The sequence below is a fragment of the Rhea pennata genome, chromosome 4 (assembly GCF_028389875.1).
Source record: "Rhea pennata isolate bPtePen1 chromosome 4, bPtePen1.pri, whole genome shotgun sequence".
In the NCBI taxonomy this organism is placed as follows: domain Eukaryota; kingdom Metazoa; phylum Chordata; class Aves; order Rheiformes; family Rheidae; genus Rhea; species Rhea pennata.
Window position 1 is genome coordinate 6,673,911 of NC_084666.1, and position 12,601 is coordinate 6,686,511.

At 45.9% G+C, this 12,601-nt stretch overlaps 1 protein-coding gene across 5 annotated transcripts in view; it reads left to right on the forward strand.

The window, feature by feature from the left end:
* Window positions 1-5,200: 5,200 nt before the first annotated feature.
* The window catches only part of REEP1 (receptor accessory protein 1), a 65,610-nt gene continuing 58,209 nt past the window's right edge, over window positions 5,201-12,601 (forward strand). For all 5 annotated transcript variants that reach the window (XM_062575163.1, XM_062575161.1, XM_062575162.1 and 2 more), the window contains exon 1: window positions 5,201-5,316. In XM_062575163.1, coding sequence (XP_062431147.1) covers window positions 5,285-5,316 — 32 coding nt within the window. In that variant the 5' untranslated portion in view covers window positions 5,201-5,284. The remainder of the gene's footprint in view (window positions 5,317-12,601) is intronic.

The window sequence follows — 12,601 nt, forward strand, 5'->3', positions numbered from 1 at the left end:
GGGAACGTCTCTCTCTATGCTTGCCTTCTCTCTTTACTCCAACAGACATGCAGAGTGTTCACAAAGAAGAAGAGCCGCAAGAGGAAGATTATGAGGATTTGGACATACTGTGGGAAAATCCCAAGCTGACATTCTCCAAGCATCCAACCAAAACAGTAGATGGAGGTGAGAGATACTTGTCACATCTCCAATGCTGCAGGAAACTGAGACATGAAGAATCATTTCAGAAAACGCTAGCAAAAAACCTAGCACCCACTTATCAAGTCCTCTGAGGGAGAACTGCTGTCCATTCCCTTCTGTCTCTTTATCCCTCATGCAATGTTACCAAGTGCCGTTGGTCACAGTCTTCTTCATGCATGTCAGTCATGGCATCATGGCCCCTTTTTTTCTTTCTGGGGAATCAGGCAAGGTATTTAAGGAGCACATCTTGCTCTCTCTGCAAACTTATCAAATATGTGAGTACATTCTTGACTGGCAGGGACTGGCGAATAAAGGCCTCATAAAAACCTAAGGGAGTTGCATGTCACATCCCTAAGAAATTGTAGTGTTATTTTTACCTGCTGTAGAAGGAAGATATGCAGTCTGACCCACATGTACCTTCCAGCAGTCTGTGTTCTTCTCCTTTTATGCTTGTGCTGTAAGCTGTCCACAGCAGGGCGTTTTAGGAGTGACAGAGACACAGATCATTTGGAGACATGGAACAGAACCGATAGTTGTGCATGACTGGTTTGAGGTGAAAGCAGAGTAGTATGTAACCAGAAGAAGAGACCTCATATGAGTGTCAGAAGTACTGTAATAATAGCAGTAATTTATTGATGTCTTTATTAAAATTCAAGGCTGAAAGAGTAAGTTCCAGTCTAAGATAAGATCCCTTTTTCATCAATTTATAAAATTCTGTAATCCAAGTATTTTGTTCATTCTGAAATGATAGAATGGAAAAGATGCAGACCATGAATTTGGCTTATTTCCTTTGGACTTGGAGAGTTTGCGGATGCCTCTCAGTTGTTAATGAGTTAATCCAAGACACATGGATTTATTCCAAGGGAGAGACATCCTGGTAACCCATGCCTTATAGAAGGCAATATGAGAAAGCAAAGAACAAACTTTGCCAAAGATAGTTTTGATGCAAAAGTTGAGGTATTCAGAGTTTGATATTTGGAGGTACTGAGTACAGTTGACTAATGTTTGTGCTGTAGAATTTTGTATTAGAATATTTGGGGTCAAGCTCTCTCGTGTTGCTTACCCAAAGCCAAACAATAAATTCAGATGTTCTGGTTTCCATGCATTTCCCAAGCTGTTGTAATGAGTCATTAAGAATGAGGAGAGGTTCTTAGCAATTCCCAGACCAGACCACACCACACCACTTTTGAGTCAAATAGGCATTTCTTAATCTCTCTTTGCTAATGGCTGTAGCTCTGAAGCAAGTAATTCAATAATAAAACTGGAAATGGCAGCCAAGAAATACTGACTGTCTCCACATGCTTTAACAATACCTCCATAGACTGTTATTAACCTTTTCATATCTGGTCCACATCTGTTTGTGAATCTGCACTTTTAGAAATAAACATTTTTTCATTAGTGCCTTCAGGAGTTACATTCTTCTTGCATTTTTGCTGTAAATGTCTGGAGTTTTTTACCTTTTTTCCCCCTTTTCTTTTTCTTCTTTACCTCTCAAGTAGAAGTTAGGGGGTAAATCCAAGAGACTGTTCTGAGCAGAAAACATTTCTCCTCAAGAGGTTGTGCCTATGTATGTATAATCCTTGATTATACAGCAGAATACCTGTTTATTAATCGTAGCTTGCTTCTACCTTTTCGGTACTGTAACCCTACAATCCAGTGTATGTACCCACAGATGGTGTTACACGTATATTTAATTTATTTATATATTCATTTTGTTACTTTCTATTTTCTTCACATGACCTTCAACACCTAAATATCAACACAGGTTTCCTCCGTGATACTTTTCTCTGTACCTGGTTTCCTAGCTAGGCTTTCTGATCTTCTCAGACTATTCATTTCAGAATGAAATGCCTAGAGACATTTCAGCCTCCAGGACTGTATAACCCTAATCCTGTATAGGCTTGGTGCGTTGGAGGACGTGCCTTCTTGATAAGTATTAGCTCAGTCCCTGCACTGGCCACCTCTTGGCCTTTTCTGGATTTGGTTACCAACATAGTGTGCTGTGTGTGTATATCAGTCATTCTTCTTGCTCTAAGAAGTCTTGAGCTTGGCAGTTGGTGTTCAGCTGTGAGGCTGACCTCCTTCCAGGGCCAAAGAGGAATGAGACTGATTATGATAATACTGTTGGGGATCTGAGTTCTCTGTGGCAGTGAAGGCCACAAGAAAAATAGTTGCTAGGAGAAGGCTACATAGTATTTAGGACAAGGGTGGAGGCTCTCCTTTCCCTAAAAAAGTTGCTTTCCTTTGCTCTTTTATTTAGGAGATAGAGATTAAACCATCCAATGGCGCAATCTGCCTAGGATTTTCTGTGGCCTGACTTTCTTCCATTGCCAAAGCTGTTCCAAAATGTCCCATTAGCATCAAGGGGCATCTCCACTCAGCTGGCTGTGTAAATTAATTCATGTCTGTCCCTACATCTTTAATTCTTCTTGTATCTCTTTCTACTATTTCCTTATAGCCTGAGTCAGACAGTTTAATAAAGAAAAGGCTTTCCTTGAGCAAAGCTTCATCTTGAGGATGCTTGGGATGTCGTATGCACAGCTGATGGTCACAGGGTTATAACGCTGTTGTCCTGAGACAGAACCATGTAGGCAGGAGGCATTGTCACCCTTCCACTAGTGACTGAGGATAGCTGAATTTCTCCCTTCCAACCTTTATTTACTAATTAGCTATATAAAGAAAGCTGCCTGGCTTCCCATTGACAGACTCATTAGTCTTTCAGTCACCAGCTCTACTTTGCTACCCATCTCTATGTGTTTGTTGAGGTCTAAGATTAGTCGACAATCATCAGGGAGTGATAGTGTCAGCTGTGTACCAAAGGGCAACACAGGAGTCTTCACTTACTTCCATGTCCTGCTTACCCTTATCACAGAGAGCTGCCAATCAGAGGAAAATACCTTCAAGCCTTTCTGACTTGCTGCCCAGAAAAGAGAGCTGCAAGGCAGCAGTTGCAGAGGTTGGACAGAGTTGCACAAAAAATTATGGGCTGGAAGATGCTTACAAGAAAAGCTGGAAGGAGCCAAGAGGGCATGAGGGTCAGAGTTACGTTTTGCGCACTGAAATGTTTTTGCTGCAGCTTTAGGTGTTGTCCTCTTTGTCATACCCCTTTATGATCTTGTATCTTCTTGTGTGGGTCCATTTTTTTATGCTTCAAATATACTGCCAGCACTTAGAGGGAAGTAGTGTGTACTGTGCTGGTTACAGGAATATTTGTGCAGAGGTCTGTGCCATATACTTAATAATATCACATCATTGACTGTAATAATGCTGTGGAGTGTTTGTCAATGTACAATCTAAAACCTCCTCACTAAATAATCCTGATACATGACAAACCTTTGATAACAGATTTTAAAATCTGTAGTTTCATTGTTGCCACTCCAAGTGCCTATCTGGCCATAGTATACAAGTAAAGCATCCGCAGGATAATTAACTGGCTTAGAGTTTGGGCTAGGTAGCCTAATGGCTCCTTTGGAGAGAAGGTAGTTCTTCAGGAGAGCAGTGTTGTCTGCAGAAAATGACTAATTTACACTTGGTTTTAGCAACAGATCACCCAATCCTGTCTTTGCAATGCTTGTACAGTAATCAAAATACCTTCACCAGCAGTGCTGCCATTGTAGACCCCTATTATCCTGGAGGCAGGAATGTTTGGTGGTGGCCCTGAATCCCCAGCTGTGGTCCACAGCCTGTCCGTAACCAGAAAATATTGCTGTTTGTAGTGGAAATGCAGCTGGAAACCCAGTGAGTGGGTCATAACTTGTTACAGGTCACAAAGTGAAGTGGAAGTTCCCTCTGGTGGAGGAACAGACCCACTACAGGGGAAGAGCAATGTGCTGATGTAGGTGCATGGTTCTCTTTGAAGATGGTTTTCATGGGTGCTGAAGTTTAACTACGTGTGTATCCTTACCTGCAGCTTCAGCTGAAGGTTATGGGCAATACAGATATTGTGGCAATCTGGTCCAGAGAGCCTACAAAGTAACAGATTGGACACTCGTTGTGTAGGGCTTTGAGCTGAGCTGAAGAAAGGTGCTGAGTAAGGGCTGGATATTGTTCTAAAATGAACATCCCCTCGTGGAAATGGAGAGAGGTGTGAGCAAGGCAGTGGCCTCGGACTGAGGAGGCCTGTGATGAGCTCCAAGCTCTGCTACCTCCCGTTGGAAACGCTCGGTCTCACCGCTGAACTGTTCCTCACAGGCTGCTAATGAAACATGGGGGAATTTCAGTCGCATTCAGCTATGTTGTTCAGAATGATGGGGTCAATTTGCTGCAGGCATGAAGTCCTAGGAAAGAGCGAGGCCTGGAGGCAGAGATCCTGCCATGCAGCGGGGGTTGTTGGACCCTTGGTCCGAGTGCCTGAAACTGGGCTAACTGCTCCGAGGAGCATCCTGAGGAGAAGTGAAGCCTGCAGCTGATTTCTTGGTGGCAAGCTTGAGCTCCAAGGCTCGCCGCAGGACTGTGAAACACCCTGCGAATTCCTGTGGGCGTGGGTGTGCTTCTGGGAGAGGAGAACCCCAAAATGGTGGAAGATGCTTTCTGACAGCCTAATTCCATTTGAAACAAGCCGTGCCAGCACGGTGCGGGTGAAGAAAGGAAACCTCGGGAAGAGCAACCTGCGGGTCAAGCCAGCACCCGCTGTTTGGTGTGCGGGCAAAGGGAAATCAGGCCCAACAGCCGTCTGAGGTCCCCTAATGAAAATTAACGCGGAGGGGAGGGTGCCGGCTGCCACCCGCGGGTGGCGGGTGCTCCTCGCTCCGCGGCGAGCTTCGCCCTGGCCGCGGCAGCTCAGCGCTTGCCGTGGCGGCTCAGTGGGGCGAAGGGCCCCCCGTGCCGAGCCGAGCCGAGCCGAGCCGTGCCGTGCCGGCCGCCCCGCCCGCGCAGCGCGCAGCGCCGAGCCCCGCGGAGGGGCGGCGCGGCGCGGCCGCGGGCGCTGCCCAATCTGCGCGGCGGGCGCCGGCTCCGCGTTGGCTGCCGGCGGCGGCGCCGCCAGTGAGGCTGCGCTGAGGCTGCGGGGCCGGATGGCCGAGCCGCCCGCCCCGCTCACTCGGGCGGCGGCCGGCGGCGGGCGAGGAGCCGCGCAGAGCCCCCCTGCGCGCCGGCACGCAGCGCCATGGTCTCGTGGATCATCTCCCGGCTCGTGGTGTGAGTAGCCGCCGCCGCCCCGCGCGGCCGCGTTCAGCGGGCGCTTGCTGCGGACCGTGCGCGGAAAAAAAAAAAAAAAAAAAAAAAAAAAAAAAAAAACGGCGGCGGGAGTGGGTGGGTGTGTGGGGGGGAAATACACGGACCAAGCGGTATTTTCCAGCGTGGGAAAATTACCGAGGCGGGAGCAAAACGCTCCGGGGCTCCGCGGCGCAAGGTGCCGCCGAGGGGGATCGCGTAAGGCGGCCGCGCGGGCTGCGGGCGGGGAAGGGGAAGGGGCCTCGCGGGTCGGAGCCGGGGCCGGGGGCTCCGGCAGCGGCGCTTTGTTAGCGGGGAGCGGCGCGGCCGGGCGGCGCTCGCGAGGGGGCCGGGGGGGGGGGCGCCCCGCCGGGCCCCCCCCAACCCGCCGCCCCGTATCCTCCGTGGAAAGGAGTACCGAGTGTTGCCTCCTTACTGCCTCTCGGAAGACCTGCCGGGTTCCTTCTGAGCCCGGGAGGCGTGGGGCGCTCGTCCGGGAGCCCTTCCGCGCCCGGGAACGCGCCTCGACATTCACTGGAAACGCTTCCCGGGCAACAGGGCAAACCGGAGCGGCTCGAGCTGTGTATTCACCCGCCCCCCTCATAGGAAGAGATTCGGTGGGGAAAGGGCATTTTTGGCACGGCCGGAGAAATATCTCGGGGGAGTTCAGGCTCGAGGTGGGGCAGCAGGATGGCCGAGCTGTCACTTGGGCTCCCTCCGGGGAACGTGGCCCGTCGGGGTTAGCACGCTGAAGCAGGTGGATCGCTGGCGGCTTTTCTCTGGCCGTTGCGTACAGCTGCTGACTCAGGAGAGCATCTGCCGAGCTCCTGAGCCGCCGAGGCTCTGTAGAGGCCTTGCCACTTTCTTTGTCTGGGAGAAGCGTGCCATGAGGTTGCACTATCAGCGCCGTTCCCGAAAGGCGTTGTCAAGGTCTCCCTTTGCCGTATGAAGCGAAGCCTAGGAAGACTCCGCTTGATCCTAGCTGTCTCTCTGTATCATTAAGACATTGGGTGCCTGTCAGATACGAAACGTTTTGGGGTTTCCAGAGTTGCATTTAGCCCCCCCGAGTTACATGATCTGGCTGCAGCTGTTGCTAGCCATTATTGGGTTTGCACCTCGTTCTGGGAAAGCATGTTAAACATTTAAATGATTTAATATGAACAGTATAACTGCAGATGCCACTGACAACAATGTGGGATGTAGCATGCGTTGTTCAAGGCTGCCTTCCTGGCCTCTCTGCTAGGCTGATGCTCAGTTTTAAAAAGCTGTTACCACGTAACCCACATAATCCTCAAGAACAAAGAGAATCGAAAAAGAAATGACAGTTCAACTTATTTGACTTGACATACACACGGTGCATATACCCAGGTGATTTCGTGCAAGACCCATGGACTGGGTAAAAATTTGATAGGGGCAAGGCATAACAGCGGTTGACATCTGCAGTCAGGTAATTAATGTATAAACCTTCATGTTCTCTTCAGCTTCATCTAAGTAGCATGGTACAATATCAAATTACCTGTGTAGAAGGTTGTACCACTGATTTGTTATACTTCAATAGAAAAATAATAATTTGAATACATAGTTTAAATACTAATTATTTAGTAATCGTAGCAGTAAGTAATAATTTTGCAAGGAAACCAGGTGCAAGCTAAGCTTGATTCCCACTTTCTTTGCACAGCTACTTAGCTTAAATACATATCCATCCTTTAAGATCTAATCTGATTTCCCCATCTCATTATGAATTACCAAGTCACCCATCAGTACAGATAGCCATGCCCTAAATAGAGTGGCCACCTGGTTAGGCTTTTTTTTTTATTATTATTATTTTGTCTTACTAGTTAGTAATGTCATGGTGTGGTTTAAGCGTATTAAGAATCTTGCTTTGTGCTCTTAGCACTTCTGCTGATCTCGGTGGGGGTTATGTCTGATATGACTCAGCTAATAGGGAGGGCTCTAAACCCCAAAGCAGGTCTTTGCTTTGGCTCTCGAGTGCTGTGTCACTTCCAGCGTCCCTGTTGTTTATCTGCGCTCTGTTTTGTTTAGTTAGCAGGTACGTGTTTTGGTGTCTTTTTTTCATTTGGGGCTTAGACATGCATTCACTCAGCACAGGGCTGTGGCACTTTCAAACATCGCTTCGTGTGGTTTTGTTGTAACTACCTGCATCTTTGAGGATTTACTTCCAAAACAGTGCTGAAGGAGAGGAGTCTATGAGCACTTCTCACTCACGTCAGCATGTGCTCAGGCGGCTTAGCAAAAACCCTCTCCTGCATCCCTTCAGCCCGAGCTTGGAGTTTGCACCAACGCTGACCGAGAGTGCTCGCTTGCTCTGGCTGCCCAAGGAACTGCGTGCTGGTAACCTGTAGCCAAGAAATGGCAGAAACCGTAGAACAGCATCTTGCACAGCCGTGGCTGTGTGCTAAGGCGGCAATGTGCAAGACGTTATGGTTGTCGGACCCTGTACTGGGTGCTGTACAAACGCCAAACAAGAAGATAATCCTGTCCCCAGATATCTTATTCTTTTAGAAGCCTAATATTCATCCCGCTGGAGTCCAGGTGGTTTTTTTACTTGCCTCAGTGAGAACAAAATCAAAATGTTCTTTTTCTCATGATAGTGGGCTATAGGTGATTTTGTTACCAAAGGATGTCTAGGATCCCTATAATCAATGGTTGCATCCTGGAGTTTTTTGTTACCTTGTCTCTCAACGGTAACTGGAATGGGATAGCACCCTTATCTGTGGATTAATTGCAACCCCTTATTCATCATCTCTGAGTAGAAAAGACATCCTGGAAAGCCCGCATTTCAGTTTCCTCATCTGTCTTCACAGATGAGGAAGTGTAATGAACTGTGCTGAATTTATCTTCTTTGAGACAGACCAGAAGGGATCAGTGGCATGTCCTAGCATCTATGGTTTATCACTATTAATTTTAAAGGAGATTCTCTTTTGTTTGAAGTGATACCAATAAATGCAACCTATTGTATTATTGTAGAAAACTTTTTTTTTTTTTTTTTTTTTTTTTCCCGTAGAAACATCTAAGTTGTGCTTTGGATCACGCAGAACAGAAACACAGGTTTCCGGTTTTGGAAGTTAGCTTTTTCACATTGCCTGTTGAAAACCTTTCAGTCTGGAACATGTGGCAGAGGAAGGAGGTATCAGTAGAAATCAGGCTAGACCAGATAGGTCATTGATAGTTTTGATGATGCAGTATGACTTGGGCATTTGATTTTGTGTTGTAAGAAGCTTAAAGTACTTTACAAATAATTATAAAATGGTTAAGTATGTTCTTTATGATGAGTAAACGCAGCCTTAGTAGTTTATTTTCTTGTATTTTTTTAAAAAAACAAACTGTCAGTAATAGCCTGATCTTTTATGGTTTGATGTGAAATGAGGTGGCAGCCCCGCATGTGTTCACTGGGAATTTCCAGCCCTATGGAGAAGTAACAGGGATTTTGGAATTTATCGGACACATCCTTTCCTCCAGCTGTCACTGGAACTATGTGAATACGAACAAAACTGAAGAGGAAGCAGAGAATTCATTAAACTGATGATTGAGACTTCCTTCCCTGTCACAGTTTCTCAGCTTTCCCTTTCTGGGTTAGTGTGATGCCATTTTAGCTTGGGTAGGTGAGCTGCGGGTGTAAATCCAAGTGCTACTGAATCAGCCACTGATTTAATCAGCAGACACTGCTTACATCAGTTATGAATTTCCATTACAGAAGAACCTAACAGGACCTTCCTCCACCTGTTTTTCATGCATATGGAAGGCTTGAAGAGATTTATGAATAAAAAACCAGAAGTCTTATGATAGGGATTATATGAGTGTAGAAGATGGTTACTTGTGTCCTCTTTACCGTAGGTGGGCAGAGACAGGGATTGCTGGAGCGGGGGCATCATCTCCGCTGATGTACAGCACATACGTGAAGATCGTTCTGCACAGTCCACATGTCGTTTACTCTTTGTTGGCAGATGATAGGAAAGACTATGGCGTTTGTTACTCTGAACGGGCTTCAACACCAGCGAGGCTGTGTGAAAAGACAGCGATGGGCTTAGCATGGTTTGAGGTCTTGGCTATGGCTACGGGCTGCGTTTTTACACGCTCTGAAGCTGAGAAGTGGGACGGGCAGCCCCCCCACCCCCGCCACGCAATGAGTGTGCAGAATTTACTAAGAAATGTTGTCTGTGGATAACGGCAGGGTGATCCTGCTGACACGATCCTCACTGTTTCGCACTGCTGCTCTCGCTAGCATGAACAGCAAGCGGGTTTTGTGGCTGCCGGCTCGGGCCTGCGCGTGCCACGTGCGACTGTGCTGCGGTGTTTACGGCTTTGCCGAGGGGGCCGAACCTGTTTGGTGACAGTAACTGACAGAGGAGCGTCCAGCGCAGGTGCGACATTTGCTTTGCCCTTCATGCGATACGCGACGGCGCTGATCAGCTGCCTGCTGCTTTGTCAGCCCTGACCCAGATTTTCCTGCCCGAGCACAGATGTGCGGGGAACGCTGGGAAAGACTTTTTTGCATAAGCACGAACACAATATTTGCAGAAGTTGCTGGTCCTGGTTTGGTAAGGGAAAGACATTTTACTAAATTAGAAGCTGTGGAATATAGCTACAGGGCTTTGCCTTTGCAGCTCTCTTAGCACAGGTATTTTACCTTAATGGAGCCCTTTCCATTTCATTGCATTAAAGCACTTCAGGCATTAATTTAGTCTTACATCATCAGAATGATGTTTACTGCCGTTTTACTGGAAAGGACATTTGAAGCACAGAGAGATCAAGTGATGTGTCCAGTATTCCACAGAAAACCCACAGTAACTCACCTTTCCTCCAGGCTTCTTGGTCAATAAAGTAAGGAAAGGGGATCTCGTTAATGCTTGAGCAGGGGGGTTGGACTAGCTGATCTCCAGAGGTCCCTTCCAACCTCAACCATTCTGTGATTCTCTGAATCAGGGGCTGGGCTTTGTATTATTTATTTATGGGGATGGGGAAGATCTGAATTTAAAGGAGGGGAGGGGGGGTAGAAGAAAAATACAGACTTAAATAGATACTACTTGAAACAGTCAAACCACCAAAGGCTTAAACATTCTAAATACAATATATTTTCTCTTCCTCAATGCTGTCATTAGTGTCATAGACAGAAGACAATAGCCAAATTGCCTAATTTAGGCTACTAAGTCAGGCATCACACTACCTAAAATTGGTTGCTTAGTCCCAGCAAGGGGATTTAAATCCAAGTTACTCAACCAGTGGTCCACAGATGGCTGATGGTCCATAAAATACCAGACAGTCTGTGAAAAGATTGCAGATCTGAAACAGAACCCCACATGCATTTGCACTCTTAGGCAGTTGTCTGTTATGTACCAGCTAATTTAGTCATATAAATCATATTAAAATGATTAATGAGTAATGATTTTACATATAAATCATATTAACAGACTCCTGTCTGTTAATATGATTTATATGTATATTTTTTTAAATTCTGAATTTTGTAATTATAGTGACTAAATTACAGTTTTGTAAAATGTTAACATTTCAACACTTTACCAATTCCATGTGACTGACTGACTTATCATCTATCCTTAAGGAACATTACAACCCATATGTTATATATGTTATATAAATGAGTTACAAAATGTTTCAGAAAGGTCAGCTGGTCCAGTAATTAGAAAGGGTTGAGAAATACTACTCCATGCTCTTTCTAACAGCTAATGGAGGGAGGCAGACATCTCCAAGGCGTTTCCATTAAAGGTTCTGTGTTAAACAGAAAGCTGTCTGGTCTAGAGGAAATGTTCAGTACAGGGAGGACTAAGAAGGCATATAATCAAGCCTCCTACTTCTTGAGCAATTGCTTCTAGGTACTAAGCAGTGCATTTGCCTTCCTGCTCTCCTGCTTTTCAGATACCTTGAGGTGGTATCTTGGAAACTTTCGGTCTAATCACAGAGGCAGGTGAGGAGTTGAGTGCCGCAGAAGAATTGGCCAGTTTGGATTGCTATCTGAACAAAGTATGTCAAAATTTCTTCTATGTCTTCATTAGGCAGCTAGGGTCTGAGCCAAGTTTCACTTTATCTGACTCTGCACTTGAGTACAACAACAAGTCAGGGCCACTAACAACTTTGGAGATGGGTCTTGTGAGATCAAATGGCTCAGTTATGAATGGTATCTGTGCAGTCAGGCCCCTTAAAAACAAGACAATTAGATGGCAAAATCTCACTTAAATCACCTGTGTGAGCTTAACACCGCGTTTGAAGAGGAGGGTGTCACATCCTATTTTATCACTCATGTGCTATTTAAATTGTAAACTCTTTGAGGCAGGAACTCTCATTTAGCATTTTTGATCATACAGCACCCAAGACATTCGGGTTTTAGTCCCTAATTGGTTCTCCTAAGTTCTGCAGCAATACAGAAATAAATATATGAATAAATGCAACTCTGCCTTCCAGCATCCAGCTCCAGAATCATTTATGAGACTGATGCTGTGCTCCTGATGTATTACTCATGGTTTCTTTGTGGCACTACTATTGTTAGGGTGTTCACAGCCTATTCTGGCATTTTACATAGATACAGTAAGAAAATGTTCTTGCTCTGAGGAGCTCTTGATTCAAACTGATGAAATACAGGCAAAACAGACAGTGAGCACACTGAAGAGAAGGAACTAGAAGAAGCAACAAAGTGAAACATGGGTTTTGTCTCTCCGTGACTTGTGAGCTCCTGAAGAGAAGGGATAAGATGACAGAGTGTGCCTGCTCATTCTGCAGGCAGGATCAAGGAGGGCACTCCAGATGGGGAGCAGCCTGCCAGGACTAGAAAAATGGATGATATTTTCTCAAGCTCCATATACTTGCAAGCAGATCCCCATACTGGGATACCCTACCTTTTGTGTCTTGTAAGGAAAGGCAGATACATTTTGTAGGACCTATAAGGTGAGGACAACAGATTTTTATTGGATCTGGGGAGTAAAGCAGGAAACTGCAGACTAATCAGAGCTGCCAGGTAGCAGAAGAAAGGCAAAGATGGTACTGAGGAAGAAGAAAAGTTGTAGTATAATAAGTAGAAATGAAGCGCAAGAGTTATGTTTTATGAGGGGCATTTGCTTATACAGAGGTAGAGGGTTAGGTGTAAAGTTGGAGGTTGACTCTTGGGAATGACTAGGAGACAGCTGAGAAAACTGGCTTTGTGCCATGCATGGTAAAGGTTTATTTCTTGAAATGCTGACTACTTCCTTGCCATGTCCCTTACTGTTAATATGACAATTATTAATAATTTAATAATCAGCCA